At 36.7% G+C, this 26253-nt stretch overlaps 1 protein-coding gene across 1 annotated transcript in view; it reads right to left on the bottom strand.

Annotated features, from left to right (window-relative positions):
• The window catches only part of WDPCP (WD repeat containing planar cell polarity effector), a 146620-nt gene that overhangs the window by 91772 nt on the left and 28595 nt on the right, over positions 1–26253 (bottom strand). Inside the window, exons 3-7 of the mRNA XM_056488869.1 lie at positions 9886–9968; positions 8148–8192; positions 7434–7484; positions 4938–5008; positions 4630–4689 (exon numbers count right to left, since the gene is read on the bottom strand). Coding sequence (XP_056344844.1) covers positions 4630–4689; positions 4938–5008; positions 7434–7484; positions 8148–8192; positions 9886–9968 — 310 coding nt within the window. The remainder of the gene's footprint in view (positions 1–4629; positions 4690–4937; positions 5009–7433; positions 7485–8147; positions 8193–9885; positions 9969–26253) is intronic.

The raw sequence follows: 26253 nt of genomic DNA on the forward strand, positions 1-26253 counted from the left end.
AGTACAACTTAAGCATCTACTTAAGTGGATCCCTTTATCCTCAGAAGCCTGAGCCCTTGACTCTCCATTCATGCAGCTCAGCTGCTTATCAACCCTTCTACCTAAAAAGATACCTGTGGAGCAAAGCCAGGATTTGCTTCTATCTGATTAAAATTGGAAGAGAAGGAAAATATGCCTGTAAAAAATACTGCTGCAAACTGTTTTCCCTTTGGAGAGCCCAACTGACAAAGGAATATGCAAAAGGAGAAGAGAATTGCAAAGCACTTCTTGTTCAAGCAGGTTCCCAGGGTTTTTCCCCACCTCTTCATTCCAGATTGCTTTCTTAGCCACCCCACCGTAATTACTGTGTTGCATGCCTTATTACAGATGAAGTTATTGTTGTTACATGTTACTGTTTCACAATAATCAATGCATTTGTACTTCTAGCTCCAAATATCTAAAACCACACAACACATTAATGGTTGTGATCAAAAGCAACCAAAAGAATTTAATATGAGGGCAGTGTTCCTCTTAGTAATTGGGGATGGGTGCTGGTTTTCTCATGTATTCTAGACAGAATGTCTTGGTTTTGATATCAAATGTGCTATGTCACCATGTGTCTTGCTAAATCAGTTTGATAATGAGCATTGTAGCTGATAGAACAAGCAAGAAAATATTGCTGTGGATCTCAATTCAGAATCCAGCTCTAAGTATGTCGATGATGGCAACAGAAAAACTATTTATACACATACATAAATTGCAACACAAATACAACTAAATGAAATCAAAACAATTTAGCAAAGTATACATAAATCTTTTTCATTAGCAAGAAACAGATATGATTCATAGCTAGCTGGTGCTTGGCTTTTATACAATAAACTGTATAACAATGTTGGCATGCGTTTAATTCAACATCATAATGCAAATGTAAAACTATAAAAAATTGGAAATCAAATGTTTCAGCTAGATGTCATTTATTTTTACTGCTTGATATTGTAAAACCAAACCTTAACCAATGGCATCATTTCATAGGAAGATTTCATGATTTTGTGGCAAAACTTAAAAGCATTCCAAAGAATTGGAGAAGGAGACCAAGACAAGAAGCTGCCAGAGCTGAGCTGAGTAAACTCAATGATACTGATAAAATTAATTCCTTAGGTTATTACTCCTTGGCAGGGAAAGGTAAGGAGAACAGTGGCATCTTATTGTAAAGACTTCTTGTCTTTTTCCTGTCATACTTATGTTATGGTGTATTTATTTTTCTTTGACATCAGCTAACTGAAGATTACAGGATTATTTCAGCAACTCCACACAGGTCATCAAAGTTGGGGGTCAGAAGTACCATACAGAAATGGTGTGGTTCAGATCTTATTGGAACAGAGCTAAAGAGAAGACCTCAGTCCTTTAGGACTCAACTAAGCTCTTTTAAATATGAGACCAAGTTCCTTGACAAAAATCCCTGTACTGTCTAGGTTATGTTTACATGAACTGGCACATCATCTATTTCAGATGCTCTAAGCAGTGCTGGAACGTATAATTAGGACTGCAAAAATAAGGTCATTGGGGTTTTTTGGCAATGGACAAGGAAGTAAATATGAAACTTCTAATGCACTGATTGAACACACACACACACACACAAAAAAAAAAAAAAATAAATAAAGGATAAATTTTGATGCATAAAATGAAATACCAACAAAGGTAGAAAACCAGACCAGCATTATGGTCATCCTAGGCAAACTCATATAGAAAAGCCAACTTTGAGAAATACACTCTTGCAATGGACAAGATAATCTGCAGGCAAAACAACAGGATTTCTCACTGGGGATATATGGATGCAATCTAATTGGCCATTTGCACATACACAGTTAACATGACAGCACACATTTTTAGCAGATGAATGTCTAAAATTACAGCCCCCAATTTTTGACTGTGGGCCACTTCTAAGATGGAAGTGCTGGAGGAAGAATGAGGGATTAGGAATAGTGGTATATTTAGGCTACATAAGGCACACTGGCAGCAGCTCTGTGCTTGTTTTACACAAATTCTGAGGGAAATCACACTATTCTTTTAAAGGACAGTCTTGTTTTCATTTGCATCACCTTTCAGTTTTCTTCCCATTTGTCTTGTTCAAGGTACAGCAGCTACTGAATTTTTGGATGGCACATTATTATTACAATACAAAGGGAACTGCTCCTGCTTCGGCTACAGATATGGCAGGTTCAAATATAAATAACATCTAGTGAAAAATGGGAAAACGTGGCTGTTGAGTTAAATATTTTACTTTCTATAATGATGTTTATTTGACATTGTATTGCTACTAAAAACAAAGCAAAAATAGATACTATAATTAAAACCATATGCTCAGATTTAGCCCCAAACACTGAAATTATGAAAATCAGGGTAATTTCCTACATGTTCTTCATGCTGCTTGTCTGACACATTGCTTTAACTCTCCAAAGTTAATGCAAATATGGACTCTTCCCACTAGCTCTGGAATTCATCCAAAAAAGGCTGTGAATACAGCAGTGTTATGCCACAGATGACACCATTGCGTGGTAAGCACTGTCTGCTGAAACAGTTAATTAGTATTCTGCTTAAAATTAAAAAATAAATAAACAACATCTTCTCCAGAAGCTTCAGAACATTTGCATCAGAGGGACAGTCCAATTATTGCTGCCAAATGCTCAAAGACAGATGAGAAGCAGAAAAACAAACCATCTGACATCAAAATTGATAGAAGACAACTTTTCTGTTCTAGACTCTTCCAAATTATTCATTTTTCTCTATTTTATTGCCCTTTGTTGGAGGTCTTTTATTTTCAGGAAGACAGAAAGTGGAATAACACAATTGTTTTGGCAAAACATTCTAACTCTTGTTGGAGATTTCAATAATCAGTCACTATTAAACAAAAAACATTTTGTTTTGTGATTGAGAAACCAAAAGCAGAATTTAAGGACAGAGAAAGGACTATGATTTTTATCCATAACTTTCACTCTGGTTATGCTATAACCTATACCATCACTTATACTCTGGCCTTAGAAGCCATCTGAAAAAACACCCCAAGTACTCAATCTATTAAATTACCCCTTTACATGGTTCAATACATAACATACTACAATGAAAGCACCCATCTCTCTTCTTTCCCATCCTGTAGAAGAAATAAGTTAAATTGCATTTGTCTCATTCATGTTGATATAAGCCTGAAATAACTTAAAGGATATGAAGTCAAAAAATAAAGAAGAGTTTTACACAGAACTGATAGTCAGACAAAGGTGTTATATTATAAAGGCAGGATGACACATCCTGGCAAGAAATTTACTTTTCCAGAGTATGTTCTGTACACACTGCAGGTGGATGCTGATGAATGGGAGGAAAAGGAAAATGGTAAAGGGAGAATGGACAAGGAAAGCTAATGAAGAGACAGCAAACTGGGATGCAAATGAATGCACTCACAGCTAATTGACTTGGTATTTCTTAACCAAATTCCTTTCCTAATCAGAACAATAATAACAGGAAAAAATGATTCCTCCAAATTAGCAATTAATATTTAAATCAGCTTTAGAAGATTAACATTCACAGATGTATACCATGTAATTTGTATGTGAATGATATACATTCACTAGCAGTAAAATCTGATAGACAAATGTAGCTTAGTCAATCATATTTTTATTATTGATATGAAAAGACTACATACCATTTGGCATGTCAAGCATTAAAAAATTTTGCTATTCTTAAAGGCATTTCTGGAATTTTAGCTGTACAGTGTTTGGATATTTAACAATCATTCTGCTGACACATATTTGGAACTACTTAAATAAGAAGAAAAAATTATGAGTCTGAAAAAGCATAAAAGTTAGAAGACAAAGTTCCTTTTTTGAAACAGCAATATTGATAAGTATTCCCCATGCCAAAGCAGTTTCAAATATGATGCATTTCCTCATGAAGGTTGTATAAACATATAAAATTCACTACATATGCTTTTCAGAAGAGGCACATGATTGCAGAGGATTCAAGTTAAGCTCTCCTCCCTGCCTTACAGTTCTGTCTTGGTAAAGATGTGACAAAGGGTTTCTTGTACATAAAATGTGGAACTCATATAGCCAGAGAACATAACTACATGTGTGCCACATGTCACAAAATCTTTCATTCCATAATTTGATTAATGATATAGCTGGTTTAGAGTTATAACTTCCCTTTCATGTTATAAAAGCATAAAGTAAAAAGATTTGTGACAGATATGTAGATAATTAAAACATAAAAATAATAAACACAGATTCCAGACCTGTATATATATTTTAATACACAGCTGCTCCCTCAGCCTGCTATCTTGAGGTACAGGATGTTTTCAGTTTCCCCAAACAATAATAGTAATATAACAACAATTAACAATAACAATAGTAATCACCATCACCATCATCATCATCATCTCCTCACAGAATCAAGGCCTTTTAATATCCTTTCTTTGTGTTAATAAACCCCCAGGCTTTTTATTTGAGGTATGTTTTTCAGAGCAGAAATTTTAAATTTAGCAATTTACTTAATCAGGGTCCATGTATTAAAAGAACTCCAGTGATTTTCTCCATTACCATTTTAATACTACTGCTCCCACCACAGACTGAACACTGCAAAGCCCTTTTGATGACACTGTACCTGACAGGTATGTTTGTTCTTCCATTTGCTCAGCACACATGGACTGTTCTGCATTAAGTCCTAAAGGACAACAGAAAACAGAGTGGAGTTGGCAGCACACACTGTCACTATCAGTTAACAGACTTCTGATTTTCCAGTTTACAGATGAAAAATGACACACAAAGATGCAGCTGTTTCAGAAGAGCCCACCAGACAAAAGCACATTTATCATCACTGGGAGAGTTGGATCTTTATGAAAATTAAAGCTGTTGAAAGAGATTTGAAAACCAGAGTAGATGTTACTGTGCTTGAGCCTTTCTGAACCATACCTCTACCTCCTTGAGTGCATCTCGCAGTTTGTCCGGTCGCTTGGTTTTCAGGATCCAAGGATAATCTCGAGCTGCCAAATAAAATGAGGGGAAAAAAAAAAAAAAAGATGGTAGAGAAATGTGTATATATAAGTGACTGTATACATATACATGTGTCTGTGTGTGCAAACATACATTTATATGTGTCATTCTGAAAAGTTCTATGAATTGAACTTCCTTTTCTGTGGAAACACAAACCCAAGATTTCTAGGAGTTACCTAACATGCAAAACTTACCTACAGCTGGAAGGAAATGGCCATGTTTCTATTGTCAAAGGATCTGTTTTCAGAAGGCTCAATCATAGGAACAGTTGGCATGCTCTATCCACAATGACCATGATTTCCCCATGGCAATTGTGTGCAAAGCTTACCCAGCTGCTAGGCACTTGCAGAGAAAAAGTATCTGCTGTTCAGTATATTAACTCAGCTTCAAGTTTCAAGCATCCTTAATAGATTCTATTCTTCTGAACTAACATTTCATTGCCTAATTTCAAAAAGCAGGCACTAACATGTCTGCAAAATATATATGCATGAATATATGCATATATAGAAGTATTAACAACAGGCAAATGTGAATGCCATAACTTATGGAGTCTAGTTATTTATAGGATGTTCTTGAAAATTTGGTCTGAAGAATCTGCCAAATCAAGCAAAGAAGAAATTGCATGACTGCTGAAGCCCTTTAACAAATTTTTTAGTGTTCAGCACACTATTGTGAAAATTCTGGCCTAACACATTAATTCTAGCAACCAGGAGGCAAAGCTTCCTCTGGAATTGCCAGTAATTGGCTTGTTCCATGGCTGAGAATCAGGATCTAATAACTTGTGAAATTTCTTCATTTAAAAGTGAGCAGTTTTCTGTTCATAAGCGTACAATAAAACCATGAGAAACTAGAACACATTGTTTATAATCTATTCCTATTTAAAGGAAACCTGATGAAAAGTTTTGAGCTCCAAGCTGTCAGTTTGTATGCCAACTTCCAGACTGAATGACTTAGCAGTTATGCTTAAACCTCCCTGCAAAAAGGAGCTTACAATAGAAGTGCTATACAGTGAAAAAATGAAGGATTTCATACATCAACAAAAGAGGACACCAGCATACAACTTCTCTTTGTGTTTCATTGGACTGAAGCCAGTGTTGGTAGAACTGTTATGATAATATTAATTAGGCATGTAAGATCACATTTTCAATGGGTGCCTTCATAAATACTGGAATATTTATCCACATATGCAAAATGGGAAATTGCCTGTACAGATACCAAACTATCTGTACAAATCAACAGCTATGAATAAAGTTCTCCAGTGCTCCTCTATGCAAAATGTGCTGTGCAGGCCTTGTGCCAGGGGCACCCCTGCATTGCCAGGGACAAGGTGCAGCAGCCTGAGTTCCTTTTGCCTGTCACACGTGTAAAAGACACCACTGGGGCTGCTGGTGACAGGGTTTATCTGGGCCTGCTCCTCCTTTCACACATGCAGCCCTGTGGGATAACACTACACTGAGCACAAGTGATGCAAACCTGTGTAGCTCCTCCCTGCCCAGAACCCTCCCTCAGCTCCCCACCTTCCCAGAGCTGCACTGATCCCACCTGACACAGCATCCTCTGCAGCAGGTGTGGATTTGCCACATGGCTGCACCTTCACACCCATCCCCAGCAGGGCTTCAACCTGCTCCAAACACACCTTGCAGTGATGGGAAGAACTAATCCTTCCAAAACACATTTTGCCTTCCTATGCATGCACAATTCCACGGGAATTTTTATTTGGGTAAGCTAACAGCACAGACATTGCTTTGTGAAGATGTCTAAAAAATCAATTAGATTTTTCAGAGTTGTGTAATAATGTCTGAACATTAATGAATAATCTGAGCAATGCAGGAGTTGTAAAACTTGAGCTAAAGGAAAGTTTTACTAATATAAAAAAATTTTAGTTGTATCTACTGCTGTGTGATAGCATGAACTGAAATTGCTTTTAACCAGGTAATGAAGGAACAGGGTAAATGTTTCAAATCTAAAACCATTCTATAAAGGCAGATGATTATTAGTCTGGACTTTGATTCTGGCTGAAATTATTTTAGTTGCAATTTACAATTTTAGCCAGTTCATGTTGCAAGTCAAGAGATGATTGGGAAAATGTCTATTGCTCATCTGCTAAGCAAATTTCATAAGAAAAATCTGGATTATTTTTGAGATTCCTTTTGACAATGGACTTGAAAAGCAATACACACTACCATGCTTAGTGACAGGGAAAGAAAACAGATTGCAAATATACCAGGAAAGAATAATTATAAATTTTCAATTGTTTTGTGCTGTGTAGTTCCATGTTCATCAGTCTTAGATGACATGTGCAGAAAGTTACATTGGAAGCAGTCTGAGGTTATTTTAGTGCTCTTCCAGGGGCATAATCAATCAAAATTTGCCATTTGATCTTACTGTAAGAAGAAACTCAGAAAACATCCTTACATTCTGCTAGCTTTTGCTTCTCTTCTAAGTAACTGTGCTTCATCTGTGATGCTGAAGGAAACAGGATGAAAAGATGAATTAATCCTTACAACTGCTGTCAGCAAATATTAATATTAGAGAGAGGACTAGCACAGTTGGATAAAACAGGAAAATTTCCAAAACAATCAAGGCAGCCACGATGCCTTCACCCTGTAAGGCAGATATCTTAAATTCGCAGTGAAAGAAAGGCTGACACAGCTGCACAGGTGGGCCCCAGTGGGGAAAGGCCCCAGGGGAAACTTGTAGGATTACTAGGATTAATCAGATCAAGGAAATGGATGGCTCACCCCAGAATGGCCACTCCAGAGGGCAGGCAGAGATGCCCTCTGCTGGGATCCTGGCGATCACCTGGCTGTGCCATGGGCTCCCCACAACACAAAATATCTTAAAACATGTAAGAATTCAGAGTGTAAAATCCCACAGAGATTTCTAGTTACATAATGGTTGGGTTTATGGGGTTTGTTTGTTTGTTTTCCCTGTGGTTTAATATGGTTTTTTACTATTCCTACAGAAGTCTGGGGAGAGAAACTTTCTGTGCTTCCTTACTCCATAGAAAGACAGAGGTATATACTAACAAGAAATTTGAAGCTGCATTTTTAAAAGCAAGCAGCTAGTGTCAAACATTCAACATCTTGAAGTTTTGTTTAGTTTCAGTTATGGTTATTTATATTTTACCTGGTTCTTTCTTGTCACAGTACTGGTGGATCCCAATGTCTTCATCTGTACAATTAAATGTAAATACATTAAATTGTGGATGTGGCACTAGAAACAGAACACAACTTAGAAAGCAAGGTTCAGCACCTCAATTTCAAAAAAATCATCACTGCTAAAGCAGTGTTCAGTGTTAAAATACAAGCACAGTATATAGCCTGAAAACTATTGGGACTTTCAAGAACCAGCAGAGAAGGCATGCAGAAGGATGTGACAAGCCCTTCCATTTATTTGGAGCTGTCATTTCCCTTACATATACTTCAACTCCCTTCCAGATGCACACATGCAAAAGTATTTCTGCCACCTTCCTAATTAGCATATTTTGTGTTCTTTCACAATGAAAGGTAAGGATCGTGGTGAAAAGTATCTTGGAATAACTTAAAAGTAATCTGATGACTGACATAGCTGAGCTGTGACAATGGGTTGGAAGGTTTTTTTTAAGATTCATTAACTCATTAAAGCTGCTCTTTGAAATGACCTAATATTCTTAATCTACAGGTATTATAATCTACTTGGTTCCTGTGGCAAAGAAATTTGGATATTTCAGATGCATAGGGATTGCAACCCAATCAGTCAGTTCCTGATGTGGCTGACAGGAAAGCACTTAGGGTGCCATGACAAGCTCCCTTGGGCAGGTCTAAGTACAGCATTATGTTGCATTGTTTTAAAATAATTAGTTTGTCACTGCATCTGTGTCCTCCTAAAGTAAGACAGGTGTATTCCATGGGGAGAAATTCCTTACATGGAAAAAAAATGTAGGAAGGCACTGAAAAGGTGGGCAGGTTTTAAACCAGGACATCATCCTCCCTTCTGCCTCAGAATTTTTGAATGAGGCACCTAGGCAATTAATAAATGGAAGTAAAAAGGTCAAAAGTGGAATATAGGCACAGTATTCCACAGCAGAGCCTAAATTACAATAAATCACAACTGTGGTTTTACTTAAACCACCAGATTTTTCTATGAAACACAGCTTTTGAGTTTTTGATGTTATTGTTGCCACAGGACAGTTCTCACACAAAGATTGGATGTCAAGACACACTGAGCCAATATCTGAATAATAACATTCAGCTGAATAACAATTGATTTTTCAAAATAGTATTTCAATAAAATTACTGTACAGTACAACTGACATGACGTGTCCTAAATAATCTTTTGATATGGTCCACTTATAAACCAGTGGGGTCTTTTTGGATTATATTTTAGGAATAGCAAGGCAAGATGAATGAAGGTAATTTATACGTGGCTAGGAATTAGTTATATGTCTTTTGGAACAATCAATTATTAAGGCAAATATATCCTTGTAAATATTAAATTTCAAGTAATCATGCAAAATACCCAGAACATGCAGTAATCTTGTATTTTCACATTGAATAAAAATCACAATGCCTCTACAGTTCACTTGACTGTGGATCCCTCACCCAAACTAGTCATTAAACTGAGGCTCACAGTCAAGTAGGCAACAGCTTCTTGAGAAGGAAATGCATCCAATCAAATATAACCTTAACATTTTTTATTTGAAAGGATGCTCCAGTTCCATGATAAGACAAGCAAAGAAGCTGACCAAATTCTAACAATGTATTGCTGCTAATTTTCTTTCTCCTAAGTATAAAAAACACTTCACTCGGGTATTCAGAATTTTATATTAGTTAAACATCCATCAACAAGCTCTGATGTTTTTTTGTAGCAACAAGTAACAGCTCACCTCTAATATGTAAGTTGGTCTTCAAAGACCACAGAAACATCTCAGTCAGGCAGAAGGACATGGTGAGATATAGAGCCTCAGCACTAGCAAAAGAAGGAAAGGAACTGCATGAGCCAATTTCTTACCCTCCATTGATGCCTTGGGGTTTTTTTTCCAGGCATCACCATCACCAGGGAAACAGCAAGTATTTTGGAATGTAAGTGCTAGAAAAACCTAGCACTGATTATATTTTATGTAATCTGTATTACGTGTATTAATTAATAATACACGGGAAAGAACAGTATAAGTAACGTAATATAAATACATACACATCAAACACAGACAGAAAGCAACAATTCTTTAAATGTACAACTGCTTTCATTAAAACAAATAACTTTATGCTTGATGCTTTTAATATACACACTATCATCTACTTTTACTGTATTAGCTTGACATATGCAAAACTGAGTCCACTACTTAAATATGTAGTTTAGATATGAGAATTTGACGTTCAGGTCAAACTTTTCAAACTCTTTACATTGGGAAGTGTCAATATAGAAACAGTTTTGAACATGGTATTTGCAGGCATTAGTTATAGTGTCAAAACAAATGATGTCTTTCTAAAAAAAAACCAAAAACCCAAACCACTAGGAATATATAAATTAGAACTGACATAACAACAGATGTGAAAAATATAGAGTTGAAAATACCAGTTGAAAAATATAAGTTGAAGTATTACTGTTATTAATTGCTTGCTAAGTTTTTTTGAACAATCCCTCTGAATATTCCCAGTGAAGGACATGTTTTGTTTCAAAGGAGCATTGGGAATTTTCCTAAACACAGTAACCAGCAGACTCCCCTGAGTGATTTCCTGCAGTGCTGCAGTCATAAATGGGCCACCAGAACAATTACTTTCACTTCTTCTGCTAAACCTGGGGACCCACTGAAAGCTGGGCTGAGCAGAGATGTTTACATAATGCAGCAACCTTTAGAATCACTCCTAGTATGGTACTATATTTAAACTTTTTTTTTAAGTAGTATCTTCATTTGGTTCCCATGAGCGCCATTTAGATAATGAATCAATTTAGATAATAATTGCAGAATTTTTATCACATGGAGTATCAGATCTTTATGTCAAGATTGCTATGATGAAAAATATGTGCAAGAATCTTAGGTAGCACCAAGGAAGCTAGAAGTTCTTGAGGTATTATCACTCAAGCTAATATTTATGTTTGAAGAACTGCCTAATCCACTGAAATAGCACCAAGTGGAAATAGCATTTGCTTTTCTCTGATCCCCAAACGTACAAAAAGTCTTGCTGACTTAATAAATCCCATAGTTATGTCAAAAAACACCCCACAAAAAACAAAACAGCAAGAACAAACCAAAAAAGCTTACAACACACACCACACACCTATTAAAAGGAATATACCTTCATCTTAGGTGAGAATGAGGTTCAGAAAAAATGCAGGATTAGGAGCATGGTGGTCTGTTGAGCATGAGAACCATTTTTGGTATAAATACTGATAAGGACAGCCCCTCTTTTACTAAAGATGGACTATGAGGACTAAAGTAAAAGGAGATTGTATGATACAATTTTATCTGTTTTCTCATTTTTTTTCTTACTTTTTTATGTTAGCAAGTGAAAAAAACCTTGCATTTCCCTGGGCCCATTGGATCCTAGATCAGAATCTCTCACTAATAGGAAGTCATCAAGTGAGTGAGCTTCTCAAAATGCTGTCATGGCTTAACTCAAACAAAACCCACATACCTTCAAGTGGCAGATGATCTGTTCAGCAGGAGAGAAGACACACTGCCCTGAAGCAAGGTGTGGTGGGGTGACTCCAGCTGGACACCAGGTGCCCACCAAAGCTGCTCTCTCTCCTCTGCTCAGTGGGACAGGAGAGAGAAAATAGAATTAAAGGCTGTGAGATAAGATAAGGGCAGGGAGACATCACTGACTGTCTGCCATCATGGGCAAAACAGACTTGACTTGGGGAAATCAGTTTAATTTAATACCAAACAAGATAATGAGAAATAAAATAAAATCTTCCCCCCACTACCAAAATCTTGCTGCACAAATCCAAAACACAAGGTAAGACTAGAAGACTTTGGCATGACAGATAATCTAACATAAAATGCCCAAACTATTACAAAATTCTTGCAGGAAGGCTCCATGGACACTTCTAGTTGTGTCCTCCTATTGAATATAAAGCCATCCCATGATGCTTTAATGCTGCTGAGTGCCTTCCCAGCTGATCACAAAGGAATTTCAAGTCCTTTTTTTTCTGCTTTCAGACACATAGAGGGAACTTGCCAAAAAGCAGAAACAAGTTTTCAAATAGGAACTCAGTGTCCAAGATGCATACTTTTAAGAAATTGTCCTCAAAAATGTGGAAAAAAAAAATGTATGAAAATGTTAAAAATCAGACTTCTAAAGAACACCCTTTCAGTTCCCCACTGAATAATGAAGATGAAGCAAAATTTTCCTTAAAAAGGAAGACTTGCCAATTACCAGAATCTTGAGAGTTTAGATTTTTTCTTCTTCCTTTCCTTGGACTCTGAGCACTCACTAACCAGCTAATTATTGGAATGCTTGTTACTGTTGTACCAGTGAAAATGGACAACTGCCCAAAAATACTGTTCCAGTCTAACAAATTCCAATCTGAAATACCTTTGGATTAGTTACATTCTACAGTAAAAATAAAAAAAGAGAGAGAACTTGCTTCTGTAACAAAATATGGCATTTTCAAGTCAGAGTACTCTTTTCAGAGGAATTCTTCTTTCTTGTTCCCTTTGAAGGAATGCATGCCAACTTTCAGAGTTATGCAACTATATCTCACCATTTCCCACATCATTATATTCCAGCACAATGGGGATGAGGATGATGACGACAAAGTGATCTTTTTGTATTTGAAAAGTGCCTCTCAGAATTTACAATGTTCCTTTTACTCCACGAGCTGGGCCCTGCTATTGCAAAGAAGGCAGGTGTGAAAATACAGAAAAATTCCCCCCATTGAGCTTTAAGCACTCTATCCCTCCCACTTTAAAATTGATTAGAATGTGGAAAAAATGGGTTGAAATAACCCTCCTGTTAAGGTAAAACTAGAATTCACCTTAACAGATGGTTCTTTTTCTGACTCACACATTTACTTTCTTCCTTTACAATGTCACCACAAACAACAGAGGTATTTTAGTGGTTGCAAAAGCTTACTGACAAATGGAGATGTCTTGCAATGGTCAGCCTGTGCCAGTATCTTTTTGAGGATTGTTTTGTTTTAAAAAAATCCTCAGTTTGGTAACTATTCATACAGAAAATAACTACCCTGCCTCTTTATAACATCAGCAAATGCTGAAATTGATATCAAGAGTCCTCTCTGACACCTCCAATGTTCTGTCATGTCAAATAATTAGAAACTATGCACTGCCTGAGTGATCTGGGGCACTGGTGCTGCATTCCTTCTCTTTCCATAGTCACCTGGGAGAGTGGGGTATTGTGAAAGGCAGTGCTCAGCTCCCAAAGTGCATCCCAAAAACACCTCTGAAAACACACTAGAAGCAACCTAGAGCTAGAGAATGGGAGATGCTGACTACAACAGACTATCTGAACTTTGCAGTTTATGTGCCTGAAGGATGGCACAGTGTGACAGCACTATCCAAAGTGTCCCTAGAAGAGTAAACCCTGCAGCTGCTGTGATACAGGGCAGCCTGTGATGACCACCTGCCTATTCCATTGAAGGTGGGCCCAGGAAGGTGCTCCCAGAAAACCAGCATTGCTAGTGAAATGCAGCAAACAAGGGGGATCTCCCTCAAAATATTGACATTGTTTGGGGCACACTCCTGGTAGTTGAAGCAAGGTAAAATACAAAGTCAGTCAGGAGCAGGTTCTCTATGCCATGGCAAAGCCAGAAAACTGCTGCAATGGCATCCATACATGTACTAGATGAGGTGCTTTGGATAAGGGGTTTTATAGGACAAAATGCCCAAATAAAAGAAAACACTGCAGAATCTATTTTCACTACTTACATGTCATCGGACTTTCTTGGCAAATAATAAAATACCAGGAATTATTTTATAAAATTGTCACAGGGCACCCTTCTGTGCTCTCCTATTCCATGGAAATACATAGTCATAGAATATCCTGAGTTGAGTGGGACCCACAAGGATCATTGAAGCCCAACTCCTGGCCCTGCATGATTCTTGAACTCTGGCAGGACGGTGAGTCTCTCCAGCAACCAATCACCCTCTGGGTAAAAAATCTTTTCCTCATAGCCAACAAAAACCTCGCCTGACACAGCTTCAGGCCATTCCCTCAGGTCCTGTCACTGGTCTCCAGAGAGGAAGAGATCAGTGCCTGTCCTTCCTCTTCCCCTCATGAGGATGTTGAAGACCCCACTGAGGTCTCCCTTCAGTCTCCTCCAGGCTGAACAGACCAAGTGCCCTCAGCCACTCATATGGCTTCCCCTCCAGATCCTTCACCATCCTGGTGGCCTCCTTTGGACACTCTCTAAATGGTTAAAGCTTTTTTATGTTTCTGGTGCCCAAAACTGTCCCCAGCACTAGAGGTGAGGCTGCCCCAGCTCAGAGCAGAGCAGGACAATCCCTCCCCTGCCCTGCTGGCCATGCTGTGCCTGATGCCCCCCAGGACACTCTTGGCCCTCCTGGCTGCCAGGGCACTGCTGGATCATGTTCAACTTGCCTCTGACCAGGACCCCCAGGTCCCTTTCCATGGCACTGCTGTCCAGTCTCACATTCCCCAGTCTGTACATCCAGGGCTGCCTCACCCCAGGTGCAGAATCAGGGTGCATTCATCTTCCACAGGTCTAAGTTTTTTCAGAGAAATGGAAAAAGTAATAGCTGCAATGAACTCCAATTCACAAAAATACATATTTTTTCATTTGATTTTGGATTGATTACACAATAGCTCTACTGGCTGTAGCTGCAAGAGCAGATTACCTTCTTCTGTCTCCCTTCTTCTACAAGGTTAACATCCAATCTCTGGCACTGCTACAGCTCACTCACAATGTCTAATTATTAACTTAAACACCTAATGTTCAACAAACAAGGTAAGTCATCAGGTCATCCTACAAAACTTCTCTATTTCTGTGAAATAATATTTGGAGTAGAAATCACTACCTGTTTTTTCTTCCTCTTCATGACCAATTTGTCCTTCACCAAGGAGAGAAACTCCCTGCAGCACAAGTATGATTCAAAAATGTAGTGTTTGACTCTGGAAGTTAAATTTTAGATTGAACTACCTGCATTAGATCACTAGCTACTTGCTGTATGCTTTATGTTGATACAATTTCTTTGTGTAAAAGACATAAAACAAAATTTTAGACATATTATCTTTTACATGTTTAGCTACATCGACTTAAAATTTAGTATAATCATTCATTTTAAAATAGACCAGTTAATTTTTTGTCTCTCATGTTCTCACAGATAAAAAATGTAAAATATTCTCCCAATCTTACAAGACAGTCTTCATTCTTTTATAGCTGTATGAAGCCACAGCCTGTTTGATATATAATAAAACATATACTGAAATAAAGTTAGTAAAATAATGAGAATTTGTAAAGCTTCATTTTGTAGTCTGAAACAATTCAGATTCTTCCTTTACAATTCCAAGTTTTTACACCAAGTGTCAGCAGCACAGCAATTACAAGAAAATGCTTATTTTATAGACACATATTGATAGTTTTAATTTGGTATCTTAAGAATGATGCTTAAGAAGGATGCCTATGTCTGTGTGTCTGTCTAACCTCTTTAAGCTTTTAATCCATTGGTCTAAAATAGCTAGAAGAAATCTGATTTGTTTTTTCACAAAATAAATTGTTAAAAATATGTAATTTCTGAAAATGCTGACCCAACCTGCAGGTGGGCACAAGGAAGGACTGTGAGCACCAGAAGTGAGGAATGAGCTCAGGCCCTGATTGCTTTTCTGTAGATCCAGCCCAGCTGGGGAATGTTGCTGTGTGCCCAGTTGGATGATCTAGCAAAGTTCTCATATCTGACCCCAACCCAAGTGCTTAGAGTAGAGCAGGAGATGGGAACATGAGAATAGCCCCTTGTCCCTGTGTGGAAATTTATAACTACTGGAGTCCAATCAGGTTGTAAGGACTTGGCTCAAGGGGCCCATTGGTAAGACCAGCTCTGAATTTTCAGTCACACCACTTTTAAGTTTCACAAATGTTTGGATGTAAGACACTGTGTAAATAGCACAGAGTGACACAAATTTAGGTTAGAAGTTAAATGGGTACAATGCAGTTGGTATTTTGATCTACCCTCCCTTCTTTGGATGTCAGGGACAGTAATTCTGCCACACATGCAGGAAACAAGTTATTGGAACTGCATTCTTAAATGTTTCATTCATTTAATTGCAGAAGCTTGGGTTTATTTTCTGGTAAGTAGAGGTTCCAGTCTCCATCTTTCACATTGCAGTGCAAAGCCTGAGATGTGTGCACCATCACAGAACTCTGTAGTGCCTTATAAACTGCACCCAGGCTGGAGTTTCATTTCCAGTGACAGACCAGCATCTGTCACTCCTGATCAGATCAGAAACACGGTGTCTACACACAGCAAAAGCCTGACCTGATTAACTAACAGAAAGTTGAATCAAGCTGGCTATTAATCCATTCTATAATGGCAACTGTAAGCTTTGGTAGTCCCCACCCTCACACTGTGCTGGCTCCCTGACACCTCTGCTCCCACTGCACCTTCCCCTGCACAAGCAAACGAGCTCCTCTTCCTTTTCTTCCCTTTCTCTTAGATGCTGGTTGAGCTCTGAGCCCTCACCTGCAGTTATTTCTATCTGAGCCTAGGCCAATCCCTCCTCACAATTACTGCTCCTGGCACTGAAACCCCCTATCCAAAATCCTGGCTATCTTCAGCAGCACAGTGGGCTTCATTCTCATATTCATTTACTTCTCCTTTAAATCCCTTTTCCACTGAGAAAAGAACTGTAGATTTTGCAGTATAAATTAAAATCAGATCCCCTGTCACTAAGAACAATTTCTGATTTCAAGAAGCAGAAATACAGGCATGCTTCTATAAGTCTATTCAGTGCATAATAATTCATATTACAATATTGGTTTAGGAGTATTTTTAACAAACACAAATAAAAAGATCAATTATCATACATATGAATCTCTAGGCAAATATTTACTGTTGCTACTTTTTTCTCCTCAGACTCTAATGATGCAGAATATTTTTGCCAAACAAATGAATGAAGCAAATTCTTTTAATTATTCTGACTCCCCCAATCTAAATAAATAAACTATTCTGTAGATGGGTGAACAACACACAGGGGCACACTGTATCAAAATACACGCTGAAACTTCTATTGTAAGAAAGGCCTAAATATGGCTTGCAGAATAATCATGGAAAGGAAATACATTATCTGATAACTCAAGAATTCTGGCATGAAAATTATACATCGCAAATTTATTCCCATATACTGTAAAGCTGTATCATGTTCCATTAAATTATTTTTTGTGAGACTTGTTTTATTGTTTTGTGAATCTGAAAATAATCCTCTTTTTTATGATTACAGTTCTATTTACTGAGTTTTCATACTTTAATGTATTTGCATGTTTAACTATAAAATATACCCATGTAGCTCCTAAAGAACATTAAGATAATTTGACACAAAGTAAGAACACTGAAAATCCGTAAATGCTCTAAAAAATGTTCTGTAAAACAGAACAAACATTTTATCTCCAGCTGATATCAATTATTTATTGCGCAATTAATTGGGCAAAAAGGGACATGGGCCATTATTCAGAATGGGAATTGTTGGCTTAGACAGCTGTCCAGTTTGTCCTCTGAGCTCTGAACTAAAAACTCTGTCTACTAGATAGAGGGTGCTGAAGTTCAAGGACACGTGCAAAAATACTACAGAAAATCTATATGGGGCAGCTTGTTACCACCAAATTGATTGTTCATGTGTCAAAACTGAGGCCTGGTTTTTGCTGAGTTATCACTCAAGGAGAAGATGACAGGATCAGAAACTGAATTCTGCCACTCTGCTGTGGCTCCTGCCTTCAGAAGCACACTTCCAATACACATTATTGGTCTGCTCTTTCGAAAGGCAGCTATTGATTAGCTGAACTGATAATAAGATTAACAACGGTGAAGCAGAATTAATTTGAGGGAGGTAATGCCATTTGTCAAGAAGACACTTAAGTTTATGTATCAGCCACGCCTCTGACAACCTTAATGAAGCTAAGAACCATTCTCCAATTGATACTGCAGGCAAGTATTACTGTCTATAACAACTCTCAGACAGAGTGGGTGTGAAAAGTTAAGAAGGTCACAGAAAATAGATATAATTGACCTGGGTTTTTACTTCACAGAGTGAAAAGTTCATATACACATTTTGATAAAGACCCTGAAGGCCTTTATATAAACCAGATAGTAGATAAGTGATCCAAACTACAGATATCCAGTGCTGACATGACATAAGGCAATTACAGAAGTACTAAATGTCAAGCTGTTTTACGACATTCTTTTAGATAGTGATTGCTGTTGTAAATAACCCAATTTTTCAATACTAAAAGTCAGTAGGTCATAAAATTTTGTAGCTGTGTTTTCTTATCACCAGCCAAAGGAGAAGAAAACAAAATCTCTCTTTTTTCAAGCTAAGCAGAAAGAAGGTGGAAGAGCCTGCAAATAATCCAAGCACAGGAAAAGTCCTTGCTCCACTGCCCTATCATTGTTGCAATTCCTGTTTGTAAGGAAGTTTATATTGGCAGGTCTTTAAACTTAGAACACTAGTTCTCTTTGAAAATAAATGATGTAAATGTGTGTGTTTACAGCAGTGCTGCAGACAGCAGACCTAAACTGTTTCTTTCCATTTGTGTCTCTATGCATTGGCATCCTAGCTCATCAGCTGCCCTGCAGCATGGGCTGCTATCAAATAAACTGATTAGAACAACAATTAAGTGCAAAGCAATGGGTTAAACCAGAGTTCAGTCTGAATTTTAACTATATTTGCACCTAAACAAATAAGATTCTTCTATATTTTTATGCAATATTTCAGATTTAGCTATCACCCAACTAACCAGATCTGTACACATGTCAGGTAAAGAGCAGCACTCAAAAATACAGCATGAACAACTATTTAGTTTTCCATTTATGAGCTGAACCAACTAATTTTTTGTGGAACTGTACAGCTCTGGCCTTTAACATTTTACACTCTGCATGTTCACTGAGTATGTGTTTAAAGAATTTTCTAAAGAACATTGGTAAACACATTGATTTAATTTATAAATCTTGCAAATTTGCAAGCTGTCTTTAAAAAATAGAAATGTATTTCTGAGTATATTGTATGAGTTGAATAAATTTACTAGAACAAGTGGATTATTTTTAGATCTATGACATCTTTAAATGTTGTTTTTTGCATTCCTTTTTAGAATGTTTTTACATTTAAATAATTTCCAGTAGCTATTTTATGTTGACCTATTTTGTCAAATAAATTAGGCAAGCAATAAATTAAGCTCTACTAATATTTGAAAATCACCTTTGAATAGCCTTTTGCAAGGCTCACTGAGATTCTTGTTTGTGAGCATTTATTTTTAAATGTTGTTTTTTTTCGCTGTTATACTTGAATTCTAGTTAATCCAGTAAGACTTGTATCTTGGTTTCTTCAATGTAATATTAAAAAAACTACAATGCCTGTGTGTCAGACTTCCTTTTAAGAAAGATTTGATTGCAAACACAAACAAAAAGCTTTTCTTCTTTTGTACTCCTTTATGATCTTCAAACAAGTTTCTATGAAAAGGACTAGTATTTTTTCAATATTAAGCCATACTCACCTTTGCAGTAAGAAAAAAAAATGAAAATTTCATGTTACAATAATTAATTCCTGATTGTAATGTTACAGTATAGTTTATGTTGCGTTCTAATTATGCAGATATGCAAAAGGGAAAATAACTTTGAAGAAAAAATTGCATTTGTTGAAGCATTTTCATAATTACAATAAAACAGTTGAGCAGTGATGTTGTTTATAAACTAAAATATACACAGATTTTAAGACTAAACTACCAACTCTTCTACCACCCTTGAGAAAACCATGACATTAAAATAATCAGTTTGTAAGTATAGCTAGTTTCAGAAAACTACCTCATTAAAAATGCAAACAAGATAGGTCCAAAATGGTCAAAAGCTCAAATCAGCTTCATTCTGCCTCTTACAGGAGCAAAGACCAGGTGTCAGTCAGATCCCTGCAGTTGCCTTTGCCCAGTATTTAAAACAGTTTTGGTCTCAAAGCTGTCCTACAACATAAAAGCAATAGATTTACTTCCAGCACCACTCCTATACATTTGAGTATCTATAGAAAAGAGAAATCAAGTTTTAGGATCTGCAAAGAGGTCACATAGATAATGGATGGCATCCAACAATTTTAAGGAAACCCTTCCTCTTGCTAATAGTGCTATCCCCATTGCATAAATACTGTTAGGTTCCACTTTATTATTAACTTCATCTGCTTGAAAAAGCAGAACATTACAGTAGCTCTTTATTTGAAATACTAGATATTGATACTGATGGAGAGGCAATTTTGACAACCAGTCCCAGTTTCATGTATGCAAGAGCTCCAAATTCTGGCTGGTATGAACCAATAGTTTATCTTAGCTTCTGTAAAATATTGTAGTGGTGGAAGTCATCGGTGTTATGTATTAAATGAAAATTGAAATGTAAAATGGATTTTGTATGCAACTCTTCATACTTCAGAAACAACCAGCTAGGTTGCAGCATCTTCCCAACACATAGTCAAATTATGGAGAGAAATGTGAATTGGATCCCACTATTTTTTCAGATAATACTGGTGATAATGTTCTCTGGCTTTGGGCTTTTTTTCTTTCTAGTTCAGCTGTATATTGAGGGTGTTTTTCTAGTGGACAGATTTGAAGGAGTTATACAGAAAAAAAAAATGTGTTTCCTTACTATCTTTAGTCATGAGTTAAGAATATACAGTATATTTCTTCATCTATCCTTTCTTTTCATTATAATGCAATTATTTGCTCTACTCCCATCATTAACTAATGGATTTATGGTACTTATTGGAAAAAAGTCATATGAAGCAGCTCTTGTTAATAAAAGGAATATTTACTGAAAGAATCAATCCTGTTAAAATTATAAAGCATAATACCAGAAGGTGTAATTAACTTATAAAAGTATAAGATTAGGTAGACTCCGCTTTCAATTAATCAGTAGTTGTTACCTGGTTCCAATTTTAAAATACCAGCTGTGAACTCAACCAGGGATTTACAACAGCTACTCAAATATGCTACCAGCAGAAAAATCCATGTAGCTCATTTTCAAAGAGTTTCTAACTTTAAATTGGATCCTGTTATCATTCAGCTCAGGAGAAAACATACTATTGGGTCAATTGGTCCATGCTCCTAGTGGGAGGAGTGTGCACACAAATATTTTGTTCTAAGGAACAATACTATTCTGATTTGCACAGGGATAGTGCCAAACACATCAAATTGGGGCTGAAGTTTGCTGGGCAAACATTAGAAACTGTTGCATTACAGATTTCCTTGGCATCTTCTTATATTGTTTTCATAAGTCTCATTTAAAAATGTTTTTGAAAATCTATGAACAACTATCTTTAAAATGACACAACATAACCTTCAATGCCTGATACATTCAAAGCACTCACATGCTTCCAGTTACCTATGTTTATTTAGAAGGTCCAAATTTTATATAGAAAGAAGAGGATATGCAATATCCAGTAATTCACCACATCAAATAATTCAGTCCATTTTAAGAAATATGTTTTACTTTTGCCTACGTTTCATTCTCAAATTGAAAAAAAAAATTACTTGAGTCAGAACTAGACAGCGCAGGCACTAAAGCAAAAATGTACACATTTTAACAGATAAAAGAAATAACTAAGTATATAATACATAAATGAGTATCAAACAATCTCTTGGAAGAATTAGAACTAAATTAGTTATACAACAATGCATGCCAGCTTCACAAAGCACACCCATTGATGCTGAAATTCACATTACTTAAATATATATGCAATGACTAAATTCTGAAGTTGTTAGTGAATACGATGTCAGGAAGATTCACCCATTTTAATTCCATGTGTTCCTGCAATGCAAATATTGCCTTTTGAGAAGAAAGGTCCTCACAATCTCAGGAAAGATATTGTGCTGTACGTGTAAAACTGGAGACAGCAGTACCAGCAGCCCTTCGTGTAAATACACTCCTATGAGCATATCAGCATATACTGGTGCAACAAAGATGAGGACACTCATGCCTGAAGGGACATTTGGCTACACTTTTTAAAGCATAGGAGGCTATATGGCTCCTAAATGCAGCTCCTGAAGAAGGCTTTGATTTCTTTCCTTTCTAAGCTCTGTGCCAGTTCCTCCAGCTGTCAACCAGCATTTCAGTCGAGATGGTCTTTGGAAGTTTGGGCAGCTTTCAAAAGCTGTTGGAGATCAGAAATCCTTACCTTGAATCTGAAAATTATTGCAAAGATGTATCAACTTCTCCAGGAGGAGTATTTTCAGAATCACCATCTCCATGGGCTGGCTTTAACAAAGACTTGCAGGTGGCAGATTTCTTTGCTGAGTGCTCACGACCATTCCTGGACATAGAACTGAGATGTACTGCTTTGTGCTATGTTCCACTTTTGAATTTTAATGGCTTGTATTCAATCAGTCTCAGGAACTGATTCCATAACAGCAGAATTTTCTCTTAGAAATCTTTTTATTTCCATTCTCCTTCACTCACCTTGCACCAATGTCCTGGGTCAGAAGTGCAGGCTTTAAATTTGTATTCCTAGGACAAATGGCTATAAATCCTGTTCCCTACTCTGCTGCCTGCACATTCTTACAGCAGAGACACAGCATTTTTAAGTTTGCTACTGAATGAGGAATTATGATGATTCTAGAGACAAAAACCACCCAGCTGTATTGCACTGAGAGTTTTATTTTTAAATCTACTAGCAATGGCAGAAATTTGCAAACTGCATCTATTTTACTATTCTTGCTGCAAATATATGCAGTGGAGTTATAATGAACGAATATATTTCTAAACAACACAGTAATAATACAGCAAGTGCTATAATGTACAGATGCTCATCTCTCTCATTAATTAGATAAGAGACCAGTCCATTTTTCACTTGCATGGGGTCCATGTATATTTTCTTTTGTTTTTACAGTAACAATTATGAAATGTAATAATTCTGCTGTTTTGAAACATTCCGTCTTCTCTCAATCACCTTTAGTTATCTGCATCTTAATCCTCTGAATTCCAAAAATAGTAGTTCAGGAAGAAATGCAAATTAAAGAAGAAAATGGATAATTCCAGGAAACATAAAATGATTCCTTGCTAAATCTACAAATACTTAAAGTTAAGTAAACTGGGTTTCAAGGAAAGAGAGCTCCTTGGTGCAGAAGCACCCTCTAATGGCTGGCTCCTGACTGCTCTGAATCACAACTGAAAGAGCAATTTTATAACTCCCCTAAAAAGCAAGGGAAATGGCTAAGACACCAAAAAAAAAAAAAAAAAAAAAAAAAAAAAAAAAAGGGAAATGTGAATATATGTCTGCACACACACATATTCACATTTCACATACAATCTCTGTTGCATATCCTTAACACAGAAAAAGAGCATCATTAATATGACAAACTTTTTTCATTAGAGCCTATATTTCCTTTCAAAACAATATTCTCCATTTAGTATATAAAACAGCTTTTTACCTTTTCCCAGGTCCCAACCATCCTTCAAAATTTAAAGACAAACAGAAACTGAATTTCCTCTTTAACTTTTACAAAAGAAAAAATTAATTTACTTCAAGAAAAATGCTATACTAAGTCTAAAACATAAGATAATTTATACTAGAAGGAACGTGGAAGTCAGTGGGTCCAATCCCCTGCACAAGTTGGCCAGCTCTGAAGTTGCATCCCAATAGTAAAGTACTATATAAGAAAATAAAAAATCCTTTTGGTGCTAAAGTTCTACGAGAAATGGAAACCATTGCTGCTGTCTAAAAAATGCCTTGATGGGTATTTTCCCCTTCTAGTCTATGGTTTTGCAGGGTTTTTTTCAATGAAAATATCCAAAATTTGCTCATATAACTGCATTATTTGACCTCCACACTAGTATGTGTACTTAGCATACAGTCCTTTATTATTAACAGTTAAGTATAATATCTCAGTGCTCATAAAAAGCCAGTGGCAGATAGAGCAGTTAATAACATGAGAGTAATGAGACTAACCGACCAACTTGCTTCTCAACATCACTTTTCAAATCTCTTCAGACTAAATTTTCAGTGTGGGGAATTAGCCATAGAAATCCCATTAACATTAATGAATGTTCCATGGTTAACTCCCCATGCTCTGTGCTGAAGATTTACCCCTATATCTCTAAAATAAATACGTACAGAAGCCAAAATTCTTTTTATAGAGCCTCAAGAAATTAAGGACTCTATTCTCAAATAATTGACTTATGCACATGTATCTTTTCCCCCCATGGATCATCTTCTACATATCAGGATGGGTATAATGTCTGCATTATTCTCATTGAACAGATTATCCAAAGTGCATGTTTACTGCATAAAGGCTGAGTTTAGTTAACTGCAGACTGTACAGAAATAATATATAGATTGAGTTGGATTTTTCTCATCAGTAAACAAACAGTGGTTGAGCAGTATTCACTGTCATTGAAAACAACATGTATTTATTCTTATATTTCTGAAGATACAAGTATTAAAGAAATCCAATAGTCTGAAAGAATTGGAAATTATCCTATACACCTACCAAAAAGCTAAAACACAACTGGGTCAACAGAAGTCTCTGTAAGCAGTGACTGAGGCACTGTGTAAAGATCGGAAACAATGTTTGTCACCATGACTATGAAAAAAATGAAGGAGAAAAGGGCTTCTAGGACCAAAATCAGCAGCTGACCCCTGGTTTTGAAAAGCAAGGGTGGAGGACAATTTTTTCCTCCCATTTGCAAGAATATACCCCCTTACTGTTTTTAAAATATTAGAAGCTTACTTTCCCAGTTAAGCTCATCATTTCAAACTCCACTACAGCTTAAAAAAAAAAGTTCCATAACAAGTGCTTCAAATCATATCCACTTGTTAAAATTTGGAATAAATCTTCAGCAACACTCTTTTCATCCATTAAGATTTACCTTGCCTTCCTTAAAATTACTCTTCTTGGAGATCAGACAGGAATACATCAGGTCTAATACCCAATTTTATATATCTATTCTGGAAACAGTGTTTTGGTGTTACCACTACAATCTCAATGAGGAGACTCTACTTCCTCCCTGAATACAGAACCAAAAAATCATTTACATAGAGCCTATACAAATAGTTTTACCTGAAAATAATATACCAGCTAAATGAAGATAGAGGAAACTCCTTGAAATTGTCCAGTGAAAGCATATTTGAAAATATTTGAAAAAACTCACTCAGAAAAAAAGTACGGTTCTTCTGATTATACCAGGAGCTGAAGATGGCACATTTAGATAGAATTTTTTTTAGTTTATGAGCAGACACTTGAAATAATTTCTAGATCAAAGATTAAATGCATAGTCCTCCTAAGAATATCCAACTATGTGACCATAAACCAATCCTCCTTCAATAGCAACACATTTAGACAGATTCTCCCTTTCCATTGAAAGGTCTTTCATACAAGTCTTTCATAGCCAAGATAAAAAAGGGAATTTTCCTGGTAGCATTCTTCACAAAAATGCTTTCAGCTAGAACTGGGAAATTTGGAATGAGGTAAGGTCAGACTGGTGGGGTGGGGAGGAGAATCAGTCATGTAAACAGGTTTTATATTGCATTTATTACAAATTCTCCTTATTTTCAGTTGCTTCTTTGGAAATTAGCACAATCATGACTGGATTAATTCTCTGTGGGTTTCCCTCTGTACTGTTATTGAGCAGTCATGGGAAAACTCAGCCAAATGAGTATGGCTCTAGTGAAGCCATACATCTGTGAGGAAGGGCAATCACCAGAACACAGGGCTTGTCTAAAAAAAGACATTCAAACAGATAGGGCACTTAAGCTGACCTCCCTGAAGTGATGTCCTCATACTTTAATTGAGCTAAATTTTTGATGTTTTATGTCACTGTTAATGAAAAGGAATAATTTTATAGAGTTTGTTAGTTTTCTGGCTTTACAGACACCTTCCTACCTGCCCTTTGGGCAGCCTGTCACTCAACCAGGAATGCTTTTTTCAATACTATGAGAAACACAGACATTACAGGAGCCACATCTTTTTCATACCTTCAGCTCATGAGAAAACAAAAGGCAAAGACTTTGGCATGCCTACTGCCACGTCCAGTGTTTCCTTCCCGGTGGTGCACAGTGCTCCCTTTTCACTGGTGCATCTCCAGAGAAGGATGCCA

The sequence above is a fragment of the Oenanthe melanoleuca genome, chromosome 3 (genome assembly GCF_029582105.1).
Source record: "Oenanthe melanoleuca isolate GR-GAL-2019-014 chromosome 3, OMel1.0, whole genome shotgun sequence".
NCBI lineage: Eukaryota > Metazoa > Chordata > Aves > Passeriformes > Muscicapidae > Oenanthe > Oenanthe melanoleuca.